The sequence below is a fragment of the Lampris incognitus genome, chromosome 12 (genome assembly GCF_029633865.1).
Source record: "Lampris incognitus isolate fLamInc1 chromosome 12, fLamInc1.hap2, whole genome shotgun sequence".
Lineage (NCBI taxonomy): Eukaryota > Metazoa > Chordata > Actinopteri > Lampriformes > Lampridae > Lampris > Lampris incognitus.
In genome coordinates this window covers 2,689,088-2,711,587 of record NC_079222.1, presented here as the reverse complement: position 1 = coordinate 2,711,587, position 22,500 = coordinate 2,689,088, and the positions used below count along the sequence as shown (strand labels likewise).

Sequence of the window (22,500 nt, the reverse complement as noted above, 5' to 3'; positions counted from 1 at the left end):
AGTCCAGCGGGCCGAGGGTGTAGTGAGTTGGGGAGCAGAAGAGGATGTGAGAGTGTGGGAGGGTGTGTGGACATGAAGGAGTTCAGAAAGATATGAAGGAGCTGGGTTATTAAGGCCTTAAAGGTGAGGAGGAGCAGGATCTTGAAGTCAGTACGGTATTTAACAGGGAGCCAGTGGAGTCGCTGCAGAACAGGAGTGATGTGATCTATGGAAGGAGTTCTGGTACTGATACGAGCAGCTGGATTCTGGACCAACTGAAGTTTATGAAGATACTTGAGGGGAAGCCCAAAGAGGACAGCATTGCAGTAGTCCATACGGGATGTAACCAGGGTGTGGGTGAGTGTGGTGGTGCTGTTAGGTGTAGGTGACGGGCGAAGAGGATCAATATTGTGTAGATGGCAGTATGCAGACCGAGTCACATTGTTAATGTGAGCTTCAGAAGATAATGTGCTGTCCAGGATGACACCCAGACTCTCAACCTGAGGCGAGGGGGGAACTATAGAATTGTCAATAGTCAGAGAAAAACTACCAGGTTTGGAAAAACAGTAAAACCTTGGAACACATCTTACATAGACAGTACAGCAAATAAACTAAAATGTAATCATGTTTCTGCATACTGGTGCATTAATATTTCTCTTTAGAACGACCGGGATTTCACTACTACCTAAAACGACCATGGGCGGTCAAAATGACGGCCAGTGTTTAAACTCTATATTGTGTCGTGATAAATACCCAGCTGAGATATAATGCATTACATATGTTAGTATGTCTGTTATGAAACTAACTGACGCCTAAATTAACATTTTAGTCAAGTCAAGTCATGTCAAGTTTATTTATATAGCACATTTAAAACAACCACAGTTGAACCAAAGTGCTGCACAAGCTTAGAATACAATATAGAATAAGTGACACATATGAATGTAAACATATATGTAAAGAAGCCATAATAAAACAAAGAATATAAAATGTAAACAATAAAACATAAGAGTAAAAGTATATTTCCACAGTAAAATCACGGTATGCTTGTCAGCACATGGAGAGCTGTGGTTCCCCCTACTCTTCCTCACTGGACAGTTACAGGGCGTAGCCGTCGTTCTCCAAGCAGAAGGCTTTTCTGCTACCTGCCCTCATCCCTCTCGGAGAATATTAGATATTCTAGTACCATGCTCTGCCACTGGGGCACATATGGGGTTCTGTGATGAACACGTGATGAATACGTAATGAACCTTATGAACTCACGAGACTTAAAATTCAACTGGCACTCGAACATGGAACACATCTGTTGTTGTTAATTATCATTTGTATTAGCACATACAAGAAAGCGTTGCCTTCTAAGCTGATATCCAATTTTAATGCCTTGATGGCTTTGAAATTCATCTGGCACTTGAACATACAGGCCTGGGTTTTGTGAGTATTTCTGTTCGTGCATATAAGAAATATGCCTTTCAGGCTGACAGTGGATTTTGATGGCCTTGATGGTTTTGCTGGAAATCTGTAGTTCACAGGAGAGAATCTGAGTTCAAAGTTAGGAAGATGCTGTTAAACAGTAGCGTTCGAATTTAAATGTATTTCCTTTCTGTTGATCCTACACTGATAATCCACAGGTAGTGGCAGCCTGGGGTGGTGGTTCCCATATTTAAAAAGGGGGACCGGAGCGAGTGCTGCAATTATCGGGGCTTCACATTGCTCAGCCTCCCTGGGAAAGTCTACTCCAGGGTGCTGGAAAGGAGGCTCCGACCAATTGTCGAACCTCGGATCCAGAAGGAACAATGCGGATCCCGTCCTGGCCTTGGAACAACAGACCAACTCTTTACCCTTGAGGAAGTGCTGAGGGGGCATGGGAGTTTGACCAGCCAGTCTACATGTGTTTTGTGGACTTGGAGAAGGCTTATGACCGTACACCCTGGGGCACTCTGTGGGGGGGGGGGGGGGTACTGCGGGAGTATGGGGTACCAGGGCAGTTGCTACAAGCCTTGATTAACCAAAGTGAGAGCTGTGTCCGCATTCTTGACACAAAGTCAAACAGGTTTTCGGTGGGTGTCGGACTCCACCAAGGTTGTCCCTTGTCTCCGATTCTGTTTGTGATATTCATGGACAGGATCTCAAGGTGCAGCCAAGGTGAGGAGTGTGTCCGTTTTGGGAACATCAGAATTGCATCTCAGCTCTTCGCAGATGATGTGGTTTTGTTGGCTTCATCAGAACGTGACCTCCAGCCTGCACTGGGGCGGTTTGCAGCTGAGTGTGAAATGGCCGGGATGAGAGTCAGCACCTCCAAGTCTGAGGCCATGGTTCTCTACCGGAAAATGGTGGATTGCTCCCTCCGGGTTGGGGATGAGTTGTTGCCTCAAGTGAAGGAGTTCAAGTATATCGGGGTCTTGTTCACGGGTGAAGGGAGGATGGAGCGGGAGATTGACAGGTGGATTGGTGCAGCATCAGCAGTAATGGGGACGTTGTACCGGACCGTTGTGGTGAAGAGGGAGCTGAGCCGGAAGGCAAAGCTCTCAATTTACCTTTCAGGCTTCATTCCAACCCTCACCTATGGTCATGAGCTTTGGGTGGTGACTGAAAGGGTGAGATCACGGATACAAGTGGCTGAAATGAGTTTCCTCCGTAGGGTGTCTGGGCTCAGCCTTAGAGTTAGGGTGAGGAGCTCGGACATGCGGAGGGAGCTCGGAGTAGAGCCGCTGCTCCTTCACGTCGAAAGGAGCCAGTTGAGGTGGTTCAGGCATCTGATCAGGATGCCTCCTGGGCACCTTCCTTTGGAGGTTTACCAGGCACGTCCAACTGAAAGGAGACCCCGGGGTAGACCCAGAACTTGCTGGAGGGACTACATGTCCAATCTGGCCTGGGAACGCCTTGGGATCCCCCAGGAGGAGCTGGAGGGCGTTGCTGGGGAGAGGGACGTCTGGAGGGCCCTACTTAGCTTGCTGTCACCGCGACCCGACCCCGGAGAAGCGGGTGATGATGACATGATGATTCTAGATTAATTCCGTGGTTTTACATTTAAATATCCATCATTACAAGCTGCAGTCTCAAGAAGACAAAACGACTAATCATCATTAATCCCAGCAGAGTGTGCAATGAATTAGTATTGTTTTAAATTTATCAATAGATATATGTATATATATAATAAAATAACATGGTATTCCTCGCTTTGAGCGGTTAAGCGGTTGCCGTGACTGTATTCGTGGTGAATATAGAAAGACAGCAAAGGCAATGAGTAATTAGCTGGATGCAGTATTGAGGTGGGGGTCTGCTGGGGGTCTCAGGGCGTCCCGGCCGTGAAGGATGTCTGGAGGGAGCGTGCAGCAGCAGGATGCCGTGTGACACTGAACAGATGCTCGAGAGACACACCTGCCATTCTTTCTTGTTGGAAAGCAAAGCAGTGTTGTCTTCACTTCATCCTCACTTTAATAAACTAATCAACTAATTACCTCAGCAGGGATGCTGCACTCCTTCCTGCCCTTCCCTCAGTTTATGGATGTTTGAAATACAGGTATCAAAACAAAAGAACTGTATGAAGGAATTATCAAATTTTCATGGAAGTGATAAAATCAACTGCACATCTATCTATCTATCTATCTATCTATCTATCTATCTATCTATCTATCTATCTATCTATCTATCTATCTATCTATCTATCTATCTATCTATCTATCTATCTATCTATCTATCTATCTATCTATCTATCTATCTATCTATCTATCTATCTATCTATCTATCTATCTATCTATCTATCTATCTATCTATCTATCTGTCTGCCTGTCTGTCTTTTCTGTATGTCTCTCTGTCTTTCTATCTGTCTGTCTGTCTGTCTGTAAATATCTGGTCATGAAACAAATAGTCCACATGAGGACAAAACTCTTTCTTTTGTTCTGTCTGTTCTTTTTCTTGGTCACCACAACGAGTCCAACCTTTCTTGCCTGTCTTAAAGCCTGATACTTACTGTCTCTCTCTCCCCAGCCGACTGGTGGTGTGTACTGTCTCTCTCTCCCCAGCCGACTGATGGTGTGTACTGTCTCTCTCTCCCCAGCGAAGTGATGGTGTGTACTGTCTCTCTCTCCCCAGCTGACTGGTGGTGTGTACTGTCTCTCTCTCCCCAGCCGACTGGTGGTGTGTAGTCTCTCTCTCCCCAGCTGACTGGTGGTGTATACTGTCTCTCTCTCCCCAGCTGACTGGTGGTGTGTACTGTCTCTCTCTCCCCAGCTGACTGGTGGTGTGTACTGTCTCTCTCTCCCCAGCTGACTGATGGTGTGTACTGTCTCTCTCTCCCCAGCTGACTGGTGGTGTGTACTGTCTCTCTCTCCCCAGCCGACTGGTGGTGTGTACTGTCTCTCTCTCCCCAGCTGACTGGTGGTGTGTACTGTCTCTCTCTCCCCAGCCGACTGGTGGTGTATACTGTCTCTCTCTCCCCAGCCGACTGGTGGTGTGTACTGTCTCTCTCTCCCCAGCCGACTGGTGGTGTGTACTGTCTCTCTCTCCCCAGCCGACTGGTGGTGTGTACTGTCTCTCTCTCCCCAGCCGACTGGTGGTGTGTACTGTCTCTCTCTCCCCAGCTGACTGGTGGTGTGTACTGTCTCTCTCTCCCCAGCCGACTGGTGGTGTGTACTGTCTCTCTCTCCCCAGCCGACTGGTGGTGTGTACTGTCTCTCTCTCCCCAGCTGACTGGTGGTGTGTACTGTCTCTCTCTCCCCAGCCGACTGGTGGTGTGTACTGTCTCTCTCTCCCCAGCTGACTGGTGGTGTGTACTGTCTCTCTCTCCCCAGCTGACCGATGATGAGATGTGTGACGTCTGCGAGGTGTGGACTGCAGATGACCTGTACCCCTGCAGGATCTGCACCCGAGTGTTTCATGACGGCTGCCTGAGGGAGCTGGGCTACCTGCGCACCGAAGCCCTGCAGGACATGAGGGACACGGCCCACACCATCACAGGCTGGAGCTGCTACTACTGCGTAAGTCTGACCCGTCTGACGTGCTGCCGCACTGCTGCCACAAGTCAGTGGTGGCCAAACACTGTACTGACACTCTATGAGCATTTACACACGCACACACACACACACACACGCACACACACACACACACACACACACACACACACACACACACATGCATGCACATGGGTGTGCAAACAAACATGCATGTGTGGAAGACACACAAACACACACACACACACACACACAATTACATACTCACATTAAAGGCACACGTGCACACAAACATACATGCATTCCAACGAGTCCTCCGACCCATACGACCACACGGGTCGTTTGTCCTCTAATACGACCCACAGGAGCGTTTCCTAAATTAGCGCCCCTAGCGGCGGCAGGAGATATGTCACAGATACGTTTCGCCTCAGTGCATTGTGGGTTTTTAAAACAACGTGAGAACAATAGAACATGTAGTCAGTGTGTTGTTGTGTTGCTTCGTCTAGTATCGTAAGTCAGACTGCTGTTGGCAGTGTATTTACTATGAATAAGGTTATAAGAGCTGACTTAACGTTAGCCACAAGTTAGAGAGTCAGCTAGCGTGGACATTATAACCGCTATGTGACATTACACTTTGCTTTCATTACTATTCCTTCTCACCAGAGCTTATGGAAGGAGAAGCTTGTTGTTACAGGGGAGGTGACGTAGTATGATGACCGAGGAGCGCGAGGACGTAGCTTAAAACCTCACCATAGGTGGTAATAAGCTGCTCGTACAAACCACCTGTGGGGTGGTTTTTGGTGGAGGGCAGTCTCGTGCATTGACACCCATGCACAGGCTTTACTGCAGCGTATATGACAGCTGCTATTCTGCTCCACAGTTGGGCATGTTATCACACCATCAGTCCATAAATATTGCAGTTAAATTTTATCCAAAAAAAAAAGAGGAAAAAAAGGCTTAAATGTCAAGGCTTGTGAGAGTTTTCAGGGTTTTAAACAGTAAATGCCTGGGTGCTTATCTGAGACCCACATCAAGGGTCCTCTGGCAGTCATCACCATGAGAGACAAGGATGCAGTCTGGTTTAATTCAGGCATAAACACGAAGAGGACTTCTGCTGAAGAGCCTCTAGAGCTCAGTGTGGCCTTTACAGCTCAGTATGGGCCGCTCTCTCTCTCTCCTCTCTCTTCTGCTCTCTCCTCTCTCTCTCTCTCTCTCTCTCCTGCTCTCTCTCCTCTCTCTTCTGCTCTCTCTCCTCTCTCTTCTCCTCTCTCTCTCTCCTCTCTCTCTCTCTCCTCTCTCTTCTGCTCTCTCTCTCTCTCTCTCTCTCTCTCCTCTCTCCTCTGCTCTCTCCTCTCTCTCTCTTGCTCTCTCTCTCTCTCTCTTCTCCTCTCTCTCTCTCCTCTCTCTTCTGCTCTCTCTCTCTCTCTCTCTCTCTCTCTCTGTCTCTCTCCTTTCTCTCTCTCTTCTGCTCTCTCTCTGTTCTCTCTTCTGCTCTCTCTCCTGCTCTCTCTCTCTCTTCAGAGAGCTGTGAGAATCACAATCATTTGCCAAACGTGAGCTGAGAGGGATTCTTTCCCACAGCGAGAGAGGACGCTGAAAGGTTCTCTCTCTCTCTCTGTCCGTCTCTGTCTGTCTGTCTGTCTGTCTGTCTGTCTGTCTGTCTGTCTGTCTGTCTGTCTGTCTGTCTCTCTGTCTGCCTGCCTGTCTGTCTGTCTGTCTGTCTGTCTGTCTGTCTGTCTGTCTGTCTGTCTGTCTGTCTGTCTGTCTGTCTGTCTGTCTGTCTGTCTGTCTGTCTGTCTCTCTGCGTCTGACTCTCGCTCCTTTAGAGTGAGAACTGAAAGGGCAGTATGGGGAAGGGGGAGGAGGGTTGAAGGCACTATTCAGAGAAAAGAGGAGAAGAAGAGACTGGAAAGTGAATGCCGGCTTTCAGCTCTGCAGAAACATTCCTCTGCATAGTGTTTCATGGTCACTGCCATCACGAGACAAACTCTGGTTCACGTCACGCCGGTTCGACGCTGGAAGCCCCGAGTTCTGACCTGCAGGCGGCCGTCTAATAGGATGCAAGTTGTTATACCTCCCAACTGTACTTGGCCAATTAGCCCACTCTTCCGAGCCGTCCCGGTCTCTGCTCCACCCCCTCTGCTGATCCGGGGAGGGCTGCAGACTACCTCATGCCTCCTTCCATACATGAGGAGTCACCAGCCGCTTCTTTTCACCTGACAAGTGAGGAGTTTCACCAGGGGGATGTAGCACGTGGGAGGATCCCACTATTCCCCCCAGTTTCCCCTCCCCCCGAACAGGCACCCCGACCAACCAGAGGAGGCGCTAGTGCAGCGACCAGGACACATACCCACATCCGGCTTCCCACCCGCAGACACGGCCAATTGTGTCTGTAGGGACGCCCGACCGAGCTGGAGGTAACACGGGGATTCGAACACCGATCCCCGTGTTGGTAGGCAACGGAGTAGACTGCTACGCCACCCGCACGCCCGTGGAGATACTTTCTAATGTCAGGTGTGAACTGACCTTCTCAGAGCTGTCTACTTGTGATCGGATCACCCAAGACATGCGTGTTAATACCAGGTCTGAACAACCTCTGAGAGTTTCACATGTTTAATGATGGGCGACGCACAACGACCTGACACATCTTATCTGTGTGTTGACACGAAGAATCGCTTTAGCAGATGTCACATCTCCGAGCCTTTATTTCCACATCCACATGGATGTGGTAAAAATCAGATCTGAAAATATCAAATTCCATGTGTTTGTTTTTTTCCTGATTACACGACCATGATACATATCCGATCTGAGCCACATGTGAGCCAAACATAGCCATATGCAGCCGGTCAGACCAAATGGAGCTGCTTCCGGTGTGGGAAGATGGCGGCGCGAATTTAACGTTTGCAGCGGCCCCCCGCCCATGCAGTGTCTTTGCCTACGTCTGTGTCTAAGTTTGTCTTCATTTGATGGCTGGTAGAGCTTGGTCTGCTGTATCCTGTGGGCCCAGGGACCACGGCCCTGCCTGGAGCTGTGCCCAAAGAGGAAACACCGAGGGCGGTCTGACAGAATGCAGAAGCCGGGCAGGCTACGCTAACTGCTAGCTCATGCAGACCGGCAGTTCCAACAGCCATCCTGGCTGGGAGAGCTGGTGTTGGATCGGCTGGTAGAGCCTGTTCTGCTGCACCCTGCAGGCCCAGGCACCACGGCCTTGACCGGAGCAGCGCCAGAAGAGGAAACAACGAGGGCGGTCTGACAGAATGCAGAAGCAGGGCAGGCTAAGCTAACTGCTAGCTCATGCAGACCGGCAGTTCCAACAGTCTGGCTGGGAGAGCTGGTGTTGGATCGGCTGGTAGAGCTTGTTCTGCTGCACCCTGCAGGCCCAGGCACCACGGCCTTGACCGGAGCAGCGCCAGAAGATTTAACACCGAGGGCGGTCTGACAGAATGCAGAAGCCGGGCAGGCTAAGCTAACTGCTAGCCCATGCAGACCGGCAGTTCCAACAGCCATCATGGCTGGGAGAGCTGGTGTTGGATCGGCTGGTAGAGCTTGTTCTGCTGCACCCTGCAGGCCCAGGCACCACGGCCCTGACCGGAGCAGCGCCCGAAGAGGAAACACCGAGGGCGGTCTGAAAGAATGCAGAAGCAGGGCAGGCTAAGCTAACTGCTAGCCCATGCAGACCGGCAGTGCCAACAGCGAACCTGGCTGGAGTCCATTCTCCTGGACAGTGATTTATTTTGCTTAGTTTAGATATAGTATGTGTTAAGTTTGGATATATCTGTTCTTGTAGTTCTTGTAGGTCTTGGACATGTGTTTTTGTCTTTGTGTTGCACTGCTGTGGGCTGGGGAAACAAAGTGTCGTTTAATTTCATGTGCGCAAGTGCATGACATGAAATGACAAATAAAGTGTTTCAGATTCTGATTCTGCTTATAGCCACGTGTCAACAGGGGAAGCATCGGTTGCTTCTTTTTCTTCCTTCTCTAATTGTAAAGGAGGGGAAGTGCTGCTGTGAATACTGAAGCATGATCAGAAAAGCTCGTATCCCCTGTTGGAAGGTACACATATTCAAATTAGGCAAAAGAGCACAGTGCTTCAATCTTTATTTATTTTTTATTGTATTTTTTTCCTAAATAGTCTCGTAGCAACTGCAGGATCAGGGCTTCCCACATGCATCTGCTCAGAGCTGCCAGCCGAGAGAGAGCTGTGCACTGGGCACAGCGGCATAATGAGCTCATCAAGCATGTGTGCTGCATGTGTTCGTTTGCCTCTGATTTTATAAAGTGATGTGTCTCTCACTTTACCCTGCTGCTACTCATACTTAGGACTAAAACGCTCTCACTTTACCCTGCTGCTACTCATACTCACGACTACCAACACTTTATTCACCCTGCTGCTGTTCATACTCACGACTACCAACACTTTATTCACCCTGCTGCTGTTCATACTCACGACTACCTACACTTTATTCACCCTGCTGCTGTTCATACCCACGGCTAAAACAGTCTCACTTTACCCTGCTGCTGTTCATACTCACGACTAAAACACACTGACTTTACCCTGCTGCTGTTCATACTCACGACTAAAACAGTCTCACTTTACCCTGCTGCTGTTCATACTCACGGCTAAAACACACTGACTTTACCCTGCTGCTACTCATACTTAGGACTACCAACACTTTATTCACCCTGCAGCTGTTCATACCCACGGCTAAAACAGTCTCACTTTACCCTGCTGCTGTTCATACTCACGACTAAAACACACTGACTTTACCCTGCTGCTGTTCATACTCACGACTAAAACAGTCTCACTTTACCCTGCTGCTGTTCATACTCACGACTAAAACACACTGACTTTACCCTGCTGCTGTTCATACTCACGACTGAAACAGTCTCACTTTACCCTGCTGCTGTTCATACTCACGGCTAAAACAGACTGACTTTACCCTGCTGCTGTTCATACTCACGACTAAAACACACTGACTTTACCCTGCTGCTGTTCATACTCACGGCTAAAACACACTGACTTTACCCTGCTGCTACTCATACTTAGGACTACCAACACTTTATTCACCCTGCAGCTGTTCATACTCACAGCTAAAACACACTGACTTTACCCTGCTGCTGTTCATACTCACGACTAAAACACTCTCACTTTACCCTGCTGCTGTTCATACTCGCGACTAAAACAGTCTCACTTTACCCTGCTGCTACTCATACTTAGGACTAAAACACTACCACTTTACCCTGCTGCTGTTCATACTCACGACTAAAACACTATCACTTTACCCTGCAGCTGTTCATACTCACGGCTACCCTGCTGCTGTTCATACTCACGACTAAAATACTCTCACTTTACCCTGCTGCTACTCATACTCACGACTACCAACACTTTATTCACCCTGCTGCTGTTCATACTCACGGCTAAAACAGTCTCACTTTACCCTGCTGCTGTTCATACTCACGGCTACCAACACTTTATTCACCCTGCTGCTGTTCATACTCACGACTACCAACACTCTCACTTTACCCTGCTGCTGTTCATACTCACGACTAAAACAGTCTCACTTTACCCTGCTGCTGTTCATACTCACGACTACCAACACTTTATTCACCCTGCTGCTGTTCATACTCACGACTAAAACAGTCTCACTTTACCCTGCTGCTACTCATACTCACGACTACCAGTACTTTATTCACCCTGCTGCTGTTCATACTCATGGCTAAAACAGTCTCACTTTACCCTGCTGCTGTTCATACTCACGGCTACCAACACTTTATTCACCCTGCTGCTGTTCATACTCACGACTACCAACACTTTATTCACCCTGCTGCTGTTGATACTCACGACTAAAACAGTCTCACTTTACCCTGCTGCTACTCATACTCACGACTACCAGCACTTTATTCACCCTGCTGCTACTCATACTCATGACTAAAACACTCTCACTTTACCCTGCTGCTGTTCATACTCACGGCTACCAACACTTTATTCTCCCTGCTGCTGTTCATACTCATGACTAAAACACTCTCACTTTACCCTGCTGCTACTCATACTCACGACTACCAACACTTTATTCACCCTGCTGCTGTTCATACTCACGGCTACCAACACTTTATTCTCCCTGCTGCTGTTCATACTCATGACTAAAACACTCTGACTTTACCCTGCTGCTACTCATACTCACGACTACCAACACTTTATTCACCCTGCTGCTGTTCATACTCACGACTACCAACACTTTATTCACCCTGCTGCTGTTCATACTCACGACTAAAACACTCTCACTTTACCCTGCTGCTACTCATACTCACGACTAAAACAGTCTCACTTTACCCTGCTGCTGTTCATACTCACGACTACCAACACTTTATTCACCCTGCTGCTGTTCATACTCACGACTAAAACAGTCTCACTTTACCCTGCTGCTACTCATACTCACGACTAAACGCTCTGACTTTACCCTGCTGCTGTTCATACTCACGGCTAAAACAGTCTCACTTTACCCTGCTGCTGTTCATACTCACGACTAAAACACTCTGACTTTACCCTGCTGCTGTTCATACTTACGACTAAAACACACTGACTTTACACCTGCTGCTGTTCATACTAACGACTAAAACACTACCACTTTACACTGCTGCTGTTCATACTTACGACTAAAACGCTCTCACTTTACCCTGCTGCTGTTCATACTCACGGCTAAAACAGTCTCACTTTACCCTGCTGCTGTTCATACTCACGACTAAAGCACTCTGACTTTACCCTGATGCTGTTCATACTTACGACTAAAACACACTGACTTTACCCTGCTGCTCTTCATACTCACGACTAAAACAGTCTCACTTTACCCTGCTGCTCTTCATACTCACGGCTAAAACAGTCTCACTTTACCCTGCTGCTGTTCATACTCACGGCTAAAACAGTCTCACTTTACCCTGCTGCTGTTCATACTCACGACTAAAACACTCTCACTTTACCTTGCTGCTGTTCGTACTCACGACTAAAACAGTCTCACTTTACCCTGCTGCTGTTCATACCCACGACTAAAACACACTGACTTTACCCTGCTGCTGTTCATACTCACGACTACCAACACTTTATTCACCCTGCTGCTGTTCATACTCACGACTAAAACACTCTCACTTTACCCTGCAGCTGTTCATACTCACGACTAAAACACTACCACTTTACCCTGCAGCTGTTCATACTCACGACTAAAACACTACCACTTTACCCTGCAGCTGTTCATACTCACGACTAAAACACTCTCACTTTACCCTGCTGCTGTTCATACTCACGACTAAAACACTACCACTTTACACCTGCTGCTGTTCATACTCACGACTAAAACACTCTGACTTTACCCTGCTGCTGTTCATACTCACGACTAAAACACTCTCACTTTACCCTGCTGCTGTTCATACTCACGACTAAAACACTCTCACTTTACCCTGCTGCTGTTCATACTCACGACTAAAACACTCTGACTTTACCCTGCTGCTACTCATACTCACGACTACCAACACTTTATTCACCCTGCTGCTGTTCATACTCACGACTACCAACACTTTATTCACCCTGCTGCTGTTCATACTCACGACTAAAACACTCTCACTTTACCCTGCTGCTGTTCATACTCACGACTAAAACACTACCACTTTACCCTGCTGCTGTTCATACTCACGACTAAAACACTACCACTTTACCCTGCTGCTGTTCATACTCACGACTAAAACACTCTGACTTTACCCTGCTGCTACTCATACTCACGACTACCAACACTTTATTCACCCTGCTGCTGTTCATACTCACGGCTAAAACAGTCTCACTTTACCCTGCAGCTGTTCATACTCACGACTAAAACACTACCACTTTACCCTGCAGCTGTTCATACTCACGACTAAAACACTCTCACTTTACCCTGCAGCTGTTCATACTCACGACTAAAACACTACCACTTTACCCTGCTGCTGTTCATACTCACGAGTAAAACACAACGTCTGACTGAGACAAACATTATATTCAGCAGTTGTAATGTAAAGTGATTACGTAAGGGCCATAATGACACTGATTATCACCACATCTGGCTTCGATCTATCTATCTATCTATCTATCTATCTATCTATCTATCTATCTATCTATCTATCTATCTATCTATCTATCTATCTATCTGTCTGTCTGTCTGTCTGTCTGTCTGTCTGTCTGTCTGTCTGTCTGTCTGTCTGTCTGTCTGTCTGTCTGTCTGTCTGTCTGTCTATCTATCTATCTATCTATCTATCTATCTATCTATCTATCTATCTATCTATCTATCTATCTATCTATCTATCTATCTATCTATCTATCTATCTATAACGGTAGTCCACATGTCTGTCCTTCTCTGTTTTGTCTTGCTGTCGGTATATAAATTTAATTTTTGTCTGTCTTTTCTGTCGGTCAGTCTTTCTGTCTTGCCGATCTGGAAATTGATTTTGTCTGTCTGTCAGTTTGTCTAGCTCGTCTGTCTTTCTAGACATCTATCACTTGTCTCTGTGTTGTCCGTTGCGCTTTCTAAAGATCTGTGTCTGTTTGAAAATGAATGGCTTGGCTGGAGATGCAGCAGACAGGAGGATGTCTCCCTGCCTCGTCTGCTTCCTCTCAGCATCACTCACATAAATCCTCCTCCTAAAAGTGTTGCTGTTTTCCAGCACTCTTACCTCTCAGTTCATTTTCACCAAACAGACGACTTGAACACAACCTTCTGCAGCGTGGTGAGTCAGAACATTTGGAAAACATTTTCTCAAAGGTCAGGCGAATAAAGCCAAGTCTAAAAAATAAACACAAAACATTCAGCTGCTGTTCTGTTCTTTTGTTACTAGCGAAGTTAGACAAACTCCAGAAAAAAACAACATTCACATAACTTTACTTTCAAGACTTCAAATAACAGGGTGATGGATATACAGACAGCTAGGTAACTAGCTAGCCAGACAGACAGACAGACAGACAGACAGACAGACAGACAGACAGACAGATAGATAGATAGATAGAAAGACAGACAGACAGACAGACAGACAGACAGACAGACAGACAGACAGACAGACAGACAGACAGACAGATAGATAGATAGATAGATAGATAGATAGATAGATAGATAGATAGATAGATAGATAGATAGATAGATAGATAGATAGATAGATAGATAGATAGATAGATAGATAGACAGACAGACAGACAGATAGACAGATAGACAGATAGACAGATAGATAGATAGATAGATAGATAGACAGAAAGACAGACAGACAGACAGACAGACAGACAGACTGATAGATAGCTAATAGATAGATAGATAGATAGATAGATAGATAGATAGATAGATAGATAGATAGATAGATAGATAGATAGATAGATAGATAGATAGATAGATAGATAGATAGATAGATAGACAGATAGACAGAAAGACAGATAGATAGATAGATAGATAGATAGATAGATAGATAGATAGATAGATAGATAGACAGAAAGACAGACAGACAGACAGACAGACAGACAGACAGATAGATAGACAGATATATAGATAGATAGATAGGTAGATAGATAGATAGATAGATAGATAGATAGATAGATAGATAGATAGATAGATAGATAGATAGATAGATAGATAGATAGATAGATAGATAGATAGATAGATAGATAGATAGATAGATAGATAGATAGATAGATAGATAGATAGATAGATAGATAGATAGATAGATAGATAGATAGATAGATAGATAGATAGATAGATAGACAGACAGACAGACAGACCGATAGACCGATAGATAGATAGATGGATAGATAGATAGATAGATAGATAGATAGATAGATAGATAGATAGATAGATAGACAGACAGACCGATAGATAGATAGATAGATAGATAGATAGATAGATAGATAGATAGATAGATAGATAGATAGATAGATAGATAGATAGATAGATAGATAGATAGATAGATAGATAGATAGACAGATAGACAGACAGATAGACAGATAGACAGATAGACAGATAGATAGATAGATAGATAGATAGATAGACAGAAAGACAGACAGACAGACAGACAGACAGACAGACAGACAGACAGACAGACAGACAGACTGATAGATAGCTAATAGATAGATAGATAGATAGATAGATAGATAGATAGATAGATAGATAGATAGATAGACAGATAGACAGATAGACAGATAGACAGATAGACAGAAAGACAGAAAGACAGATAGATAGATAGATAGATAGATAGATAGATAGATAGATAGATAGATAGATAGATAGATAGATAGATAGATAGATAGACAGAAAGACAGACAGACAGACAGACAGACAGACAGACAGACAGACAGACTGATAAATAGCTAATAGATAGATAGATAGATAGATAGATAGATAGATAGATAGATAGATAGATAGATAGATAGATAGATAGATAAACTAAACCATTAGCGTTCAATTTTTTAGCCTCCAAATAAGTTTGCACTTATAGAGAATATGACTTGAGGCACTCACATAAAAGGCACAACATCGGTATTCTAAAAATAAGATCAAAACGCGTCTAACAATAACTACACGTGTATCTAAAAGAGTTTCGGCGGCTTCATTTCTAGGAATATGACATGAGCAATTCACTAAAGTGACTGAAGCATGGATGGATGGCTCAAGCATCAGTACCTATCTTTGTAAAGAGTGCAAAGGAAAAAAGGTAAAACAATAAAAGAATGCAATATGCATAAAAGAGCATCAGCACAGACGAAAACGTGTCTATTTTGGTCTTCCTGCTGTGCAGCACAGGGATGCTAAAGACAGCACTACATAGAAATAAAAAGGCACATCACTATTATTGTTTTATTGTCATTTGATAATAAAGCCAAAGAGTCGATGTGTCGCACCAATCACAATTACTGACGCCGACTTTGCCGATGATCTTGCACTCCTGACAGAAGAAGTTGAGCATGCACAATAAATAGTCACAGGCCACAGAGCACGAAGCAGGAAAAGAAGGACTGCACTGCAATGCTAAGAACACAGAACTGCAAGCTTATAACCAAGAAGAACCGGTGATCTTAAAAGCTAAAGATGGCACAGCAGAAAACGGAAGTAAATGTCCTTAAATACCTTGGAGCATTGACTGAAAGTACATAAAAGGACTTTTGCTGCAAGGAAAGCACTTGCTTGGAGTGCGTGCCATGTGTTGAGGAGAATATGGACCTCCAGGCTGTCAAGAAAGATAGAAGTTAGACTTTTTTGTGGCAACTGTTGAAACAGTTTTACTCTGTAGCGCCGAGACCTGGACAGTTACGGTGTCTCTACAGCAGCAGCTAGATGGGTGGGTGCTGTACTAGGGTGCTTAGAATGGCCGCCAGTGTATCATGGAAGAGACAGCTGACAGATGTACAGCTACACGAAGAGCTCCCTACGGTGTCCACACAACCCCCAACAGAGAAGGATGCGTCTCGCAGGCCACTGCGTGTGTCACAGTGATGAAGCTGCCAACACACGGCTGCTCTGGCAACCTTCTGATGGAAAAACTCAACGTGGTAGAAGAAGAATCACCTATGTGGACAACCTGTTAAGGGACACAGGCGTGGGGAACGTACAGGAGCTAGAAACGGCCATGAAAGAGGGGGATATTTGGACATGTCATGTGGAAGCAGTTATGGGTTGTCCTGTGAGGACGTGAGACTGATAAAACTTACACCATAGTCCCAGAAAACACTGGTCTCTGATAGGCTGAAAGGTTTGCCTTAAAACTATATAAGGAACACGTAGTTCAGCTCAACTTTGATCACTGTTCTAAACTGACAGGCTGGGTGCCAAGTCTCTAGGTAACCATAGTAACAGGCTAACTCAGTAGCCACCTCAGCTTTAGCTTAGCAGCTAACTTTTGCTTCATAACCTTGTAATTCTGAGTCCAAAACGTCCAACACAGAACAAGTGAACGCCTCTATTTCAATGTTTTGGTAAGTGGCCATGGCATGAGTATGATGCTCCACTCCAAGGTGAGCACTGAAGGATTCTAACACAGTGCGGAGGGCTGCAGGTTCGTAGAGCCGAGGACGCTCGGGTTTCTAGTGATTCTCAGACAGGGGTAGTTATTTGCTCGAGGGGCTGTAGTGGTTGAGATGGCAGGGAAATTACCACATCATGCCACTTTAACAAAGGAGTGAGTGGACAACAACCCCCCAGCCGGCAGCAAGTCAGGTGAACTTAATTTTTCTGGCTCAAAATCACTCAATAGTCCCGATTTGTTTTGGGCACTGTTTGACTATAGAAAGCCAAACACCAGCAGTACTGTGGGCTCTTGGCTGATCTGGCTCTTGGTTGTCTCTGTTAGCATCTTTGTTAGCATTAGCCGAACCCCCACCTCCATGTGTCGGACTTCTTCTGCACCACATTCTGGCTTTAACAAGTACAACTGAACGTTAGATCTAGCCAGAACACTGAAAACACAAATCCTCCAGAATGTCCTGTGTGTTGACACTCTGGGAGGTGGTTTTTGTGTTTCAGAGTGCTTCAGGTACAGTGTCAGTACTCCCTTTATTCACGCTGGACGTGCCCGGAAAACCTCCAAAGGAAGGTGCCCAGGAGGCATCCTGATCAGATGCCCGAACCACCTCAACTGGCTCCTTTCGACGCAAAGGAGCAGCGGCTCTACTCCGAGCTCCCTCCGGATGTCCAAGCTCCTCACCCTTTCTCCAAGGCTGAACCGAGGAAGCCCATTTCAGCCACTTGTATCCACGAGCTCACCCTTTCGGTCACTACCCAAAGCTCATGACCATAGGTGAGGATTAGAACGAAGACTGACTGGTAAACTGAGAGCTTTACCTTCCGGCTCAGCTCCCTCCCGGTACAACGTCCACATTACTGCTGATGCTGCACCTATCCACCTGTCAATCTCCCGCTCCATGCTACCCTCACTCGTGAACAAGACCCCAAGATACTTGAACTCAGTCACCTGAGGCAACAAGATCTTTGTCTTTGACAAATACAGGGAAAGAATTTCCAGCGCCCACTTTCATGCACAGCAGAAATGGTGCAAACCCAGGATCCTCTTTGGTTTTAACACATTTGCATGTGTGTTGAGAGTGGTTGTGAGGTCGCATGCTTTTCAGATGGGGATACTTTTCACAATTTATTTCTCCCAGCCACAAAGGAGAATTAAGAATGACGTCATCTGGCCCAAGGCCATCATATCTAGCCTGTCCTTCACCACCTCCCCTTTTGTATCCCAGCCTTCCACTTGAAGAGCTTTCAGCCTGCTATATTCTCCTCCTTGGCTCCAAACCCTTCTCTTACAATCCACTTTCTTAAATTAATTGATCATCCATGGCTTATTGATCATCCATGGCTTATTGATCATCCCTGGCTTATTGATTTTGCTTGTGCAGTCAACGTAATGTCACACAGCAGGCTAGAGTTTACCATAGTGCATCTGTAACTCTATGCACACACACACACACACGCACACACACACACGCACACTGATTCTGTTCTCATTCAATGTGCAGAATCACCTCAAATTCTCTGTGAACTAATTTACTTGCGTTAGTATTGATTTGCTGATGTCTGCATGAGCACACCAGACAGACACAAGGGTGTAATGTGGACAGAAACTATCTTCATATTAGTCCAGCATTTACCATATAGCTAGCATTTACCATATAGCGTTAGCCATATGGGCTAGCCATATGGCTCCCTTAGTAGAATGTTACCAATTCAATCAAAATATTTTGGCTGCAGTATGAAAACATTTATTTTCATGTCATTTGCTAAAAGCTGTGCCTTCAGGAAGCTGACACATCACACAACACACAACAGACAACACACAACACACAACACACAACACTATCCAGTTCAGCTATGCATGTCTGTCATTCCCCATTTTGTTAAAAGTTACAGTGCGTTATTACAGTAAAGGAAGTAGTGATCTGCATTCTGCACACAACTGCTGCTGAAACCACCACAAACTGTCGGCTGAGTCTGACCCGAGCTGCCGTCCAGCTCCGTCCAGCTCCGTCCAGCTCAGTCCAGCTCCGTCCAGCTCAGTCCAGCTCCGTCCAGCTCCGTCCAGATCAGTCCAGCTCCGTCCAGATCAGTCCAGCTCCGTCCAGATCAGTCCAGCTCCGTCCAGCTCTGTCCAGCTCCGTCCAGCTCAGTCCAGCTCCGTCCAGCTCTGTCCAGCTCCGTCCAGATCAGTCCAGATCAGTCCCAACTGAAAAGAAGCTGGGGATTATCATCTGGCTGTGGTGAGCAGTGGTGCTGAATGACCTTGTCTTTTCTCCTCCCCTACCTCACACACTTATTAAGATGAAGAACACGTTTTTTTATCGTTATTGTGCAGACAGAGGGCACAGAGGACACAAACAACACATAAACATGACCAAAACAAAAATAATAGGGCGAACTGGTCATTAAATTAACAGATGGGCGTGAGCCAATACATCAAAAATAATGAAAATCTTATTATCTACACACACAGTGAACATTTGTGCAACGCCCAATTGTAAGTGTAATTATAAGTCGTACTCCCTTTGCAAAGGAAGGACACGCATGCCATGTGGGAAACGTGTCGTTTACCATGTAGCGCTTTCTTGGTACCACCTTACCCGAGATACAGGTGGGGCCCTGGGTCCTTTACCTAAACCCTGTCTTGTTTTTATGGAGGTTGCCCCTTAAAGGTAAGTCATGTATTAATTGTCCGCCAACTTAAGATATTATGATGCAGAGGTATTTTAAACTTTAACCTTATCCCTATAAAATCCTGTACTTTTAACTCTTTTAACCCCCTCTATTTATGACATATTTATTAACAGGACAATGAGGAAAGTGAAATGACCTTTCATGAAGATGTATTATTTATTCACAATAGAAAATAATAAATCAATTGAAAATAGACCCCGTTTTAGTGTTCTTTTAAGGCACTAAGGAGTTTCACTCAACAACAAAAATGTAGGCACTAACCCTTTAAACCTGTATTCACAATTAGGAAACAATAATCAATTTGCATGAATTTACATTCACAATGAACACTTGACAGAAACTTAACAACAATTAAGTATTCACTGGTGTGGCCCACGCAATACAAATAAGAACAAAAGCGGCAATAAACAAATAAACAACCCCGTTGCAGGCCTGGTGGGAGCTGGGTTTGAGCTCGGTAACCGTGGGTGATGAAAGGTCGAAGGTCTCTGTCCCTTAATGTCCAGGGACGGCCTTCTCACGTCATCTGCTCCGGTGAAGACTGTGGTGAAGACAAATCCACCTCAGTGCTGGAGGTGATGAAGAGGGGAAACAGTGGAGCTCCCTCGGTGCCAGAGGTGCAGCCGTGCTTTCCCGGCCACACGGGGCGCTGTCTGGTGACGCTGTGTGCAGCCTCAATGGGTTAGCTTACATTAGCAGGCGCTAACTAGCCGCTAAGTAGCACGTGGCAGTATACACTTGACGAGACTAGCTCCCAAAACACATGCTACAGGTTAGCAAGACTTCAGTGCCGTGTTAGCTGGCAGCTAAACATGATGTCAGCAGTCAAACCTGGAGGCAGAAACACCCTTAGGGCCTAATACACTCAAAGCTTCATGGCCGAGTGAAGAAAAATCCCCCTCGGTCCTGGAGGCGATGAAGAGGGGAAACAGTGGGGCTCCCTCGGTGCCAGAGGTGCAGCCGTGCTTTCCCGGCCACACGGGGCGCTGTCTGGTGACGCTGTGTGCAGCCTCAATGGGTTAGCTTACATTAGCAGGCGCTAACTAGCCGCTAAGTAGCACGTGGCAGTATACACTTGACGAGACTAGCTCCCAAAACACATGCTACAGGTTAGCAAGACTTCAGTGCCGTGTTAGCTGGCAGCTAAACATGATGTCAGCAGTCAAACCTGGAGGCAGAAACACCGTTAGGGCCCAATACACTCAAACCCTCATGGCCGAGTGCCAGCAGGCTCTCGTCTCCCGTTCCGCTCTCTCCCGCCCCTTAGCCCCGCCCCCCAACTGTTGTGAGGCAACATACTTAAAGTGACATAGACCTTTGGTGTAGAAATTATGGGATGTCTACTGCTGTGTACATATTAACTGAAACTGAACTCTGGTGTGTTTACAAATACTTAAACATGACCATTTCTGGCTACGTAGTTGAAATGACAGCTGTCCTCATTCATCAGTGTGTAGAAATACGTTGTACGCATGTAACACGTATTTCAACACACTGTACACACGTACAGCGTGTTGGTATTCACATGGTTCAGATGGCCGCCGGTGCGTTTGGGAGCTGCAACACTTTTGTTGTGTGTGAATATTTTATGTGTGGGAGTGTGTCGGATAATTGGTGTGGCGTGTCAGCATGAATCCTACAGGCAGTCACGCTGTGACGTCACCACCGTCCCACCACGAGGCAGCAACACCAGGTCTTAAAAGCCCTTTCTCTGATATACGCTTCCTAGCCACAACTAGCGACACTGTCCTCCACCAAACCCCCCCCCCAAACCCCCCCCCAGGGGTCGTTTGTACAAGCAGTTTATTACGACCTATAGTTACGTTTTAAAGTATAGCGACCTCTAGCGGTCGTGCTGCCAATAGCAATCTTAGTTACTATACTAGAGGGCAAAACAAAAAAAACAAAAACGCATTGACTGCATGTTGTATTGTTCTCACATTGTTTTTGTCAGTATTTACTGACGACTCGCCTTTATTAGCCTGTCTATGAGGCGTCGTAAATATGATGTCAGCAAGTACACAAAAACCCACCATGCACAGCGGTGAAAAGTATCTGTGGCATATCCCCTGCCGCCGGTAGGGGCGCTGATTTAGGAAACGCTGCTGTTGGTCGTAGAGGGTATGTGGCCTATGTGGTCGTATGGGTTGGAGGACTTGTAGTAATTACCCCACTCTTCTGAGCCGTCCCGGTCTCTGCTCCACCCCCTCTGCTGATCCGGGGAGGCCTGCAGACTACCACATGCCTCCTCCCATACATGTGGAGTCACCAGCCGCTTCCTTTCACCTGACAGTGAGGAGTTTCACCAGGGGACGTAGCGCGTGGGAGGATCACGCTATTCCCCTCAGTTCCCCCTCAACTGGCGCCCCGACCGACCAGAGGAGGCGCTAGTGCAGCGACCAGGACACATACTTACATCCGGCTTCCCACCCGCAGAGACGGCCAAATGTGTCTGTAGGGACGCCCGACCAAGCCGGAGGTAACACGGGGGTTCGAATCGGCGATCCCCGTGTTGGTAGGCGATGGAACAGACCGCCACGCCACCCGGACGCCCCGTGGCTTCTTTCTCTACCTTCCCCTTCATGGTGCCGGTGTTCCTTTAGCAGCTGGTGCTGAAACTCAGCACCAGCTGCAGGAAGTGTCCTCTTAAATATTCAGGGCTGTAACTTAACTACCACCTATCAGCCGCCTCGGTGCTGCGTCGCCGAATCTCCATCTTTATTTCAACGTGCCGTCAAGAGAATTACTACAGCGCCCTATGAAAGAAAGGATTTAATAGCCCGCATAGACTCAGCCGCCATTAATACCGAGAACTGCCCTTTTAAAACGTTTGCTGAATAAAGAGTCACACTCATGACAACCTGCACTGG

At 46.4% G+C, this 22,500-nt stretch overlaps 1 protein-coding gene across 1 annotated transcript in view; it reads left to right on the top strand.

Annotated features, from left to right (window-relative positions):
• phf24 (PHD finger protein 24) overlaps positions 1–22,500 on the top strand; it is a 43,783-nt gene that overhangs the window by 6,586 nt on the left and 14,697 nt on the right. Inside the window, exon 2 of the mRNA XM_056290696.1 lies at positions 4,767–4,952. Within this exon, the coding sequence (XP_056146671.1) occupies positions 4,767–4,952 (186 nt within the window). The remainder of the gene's footprint in view (positions 1–4,766; positions 4,953–22,500) is intronic.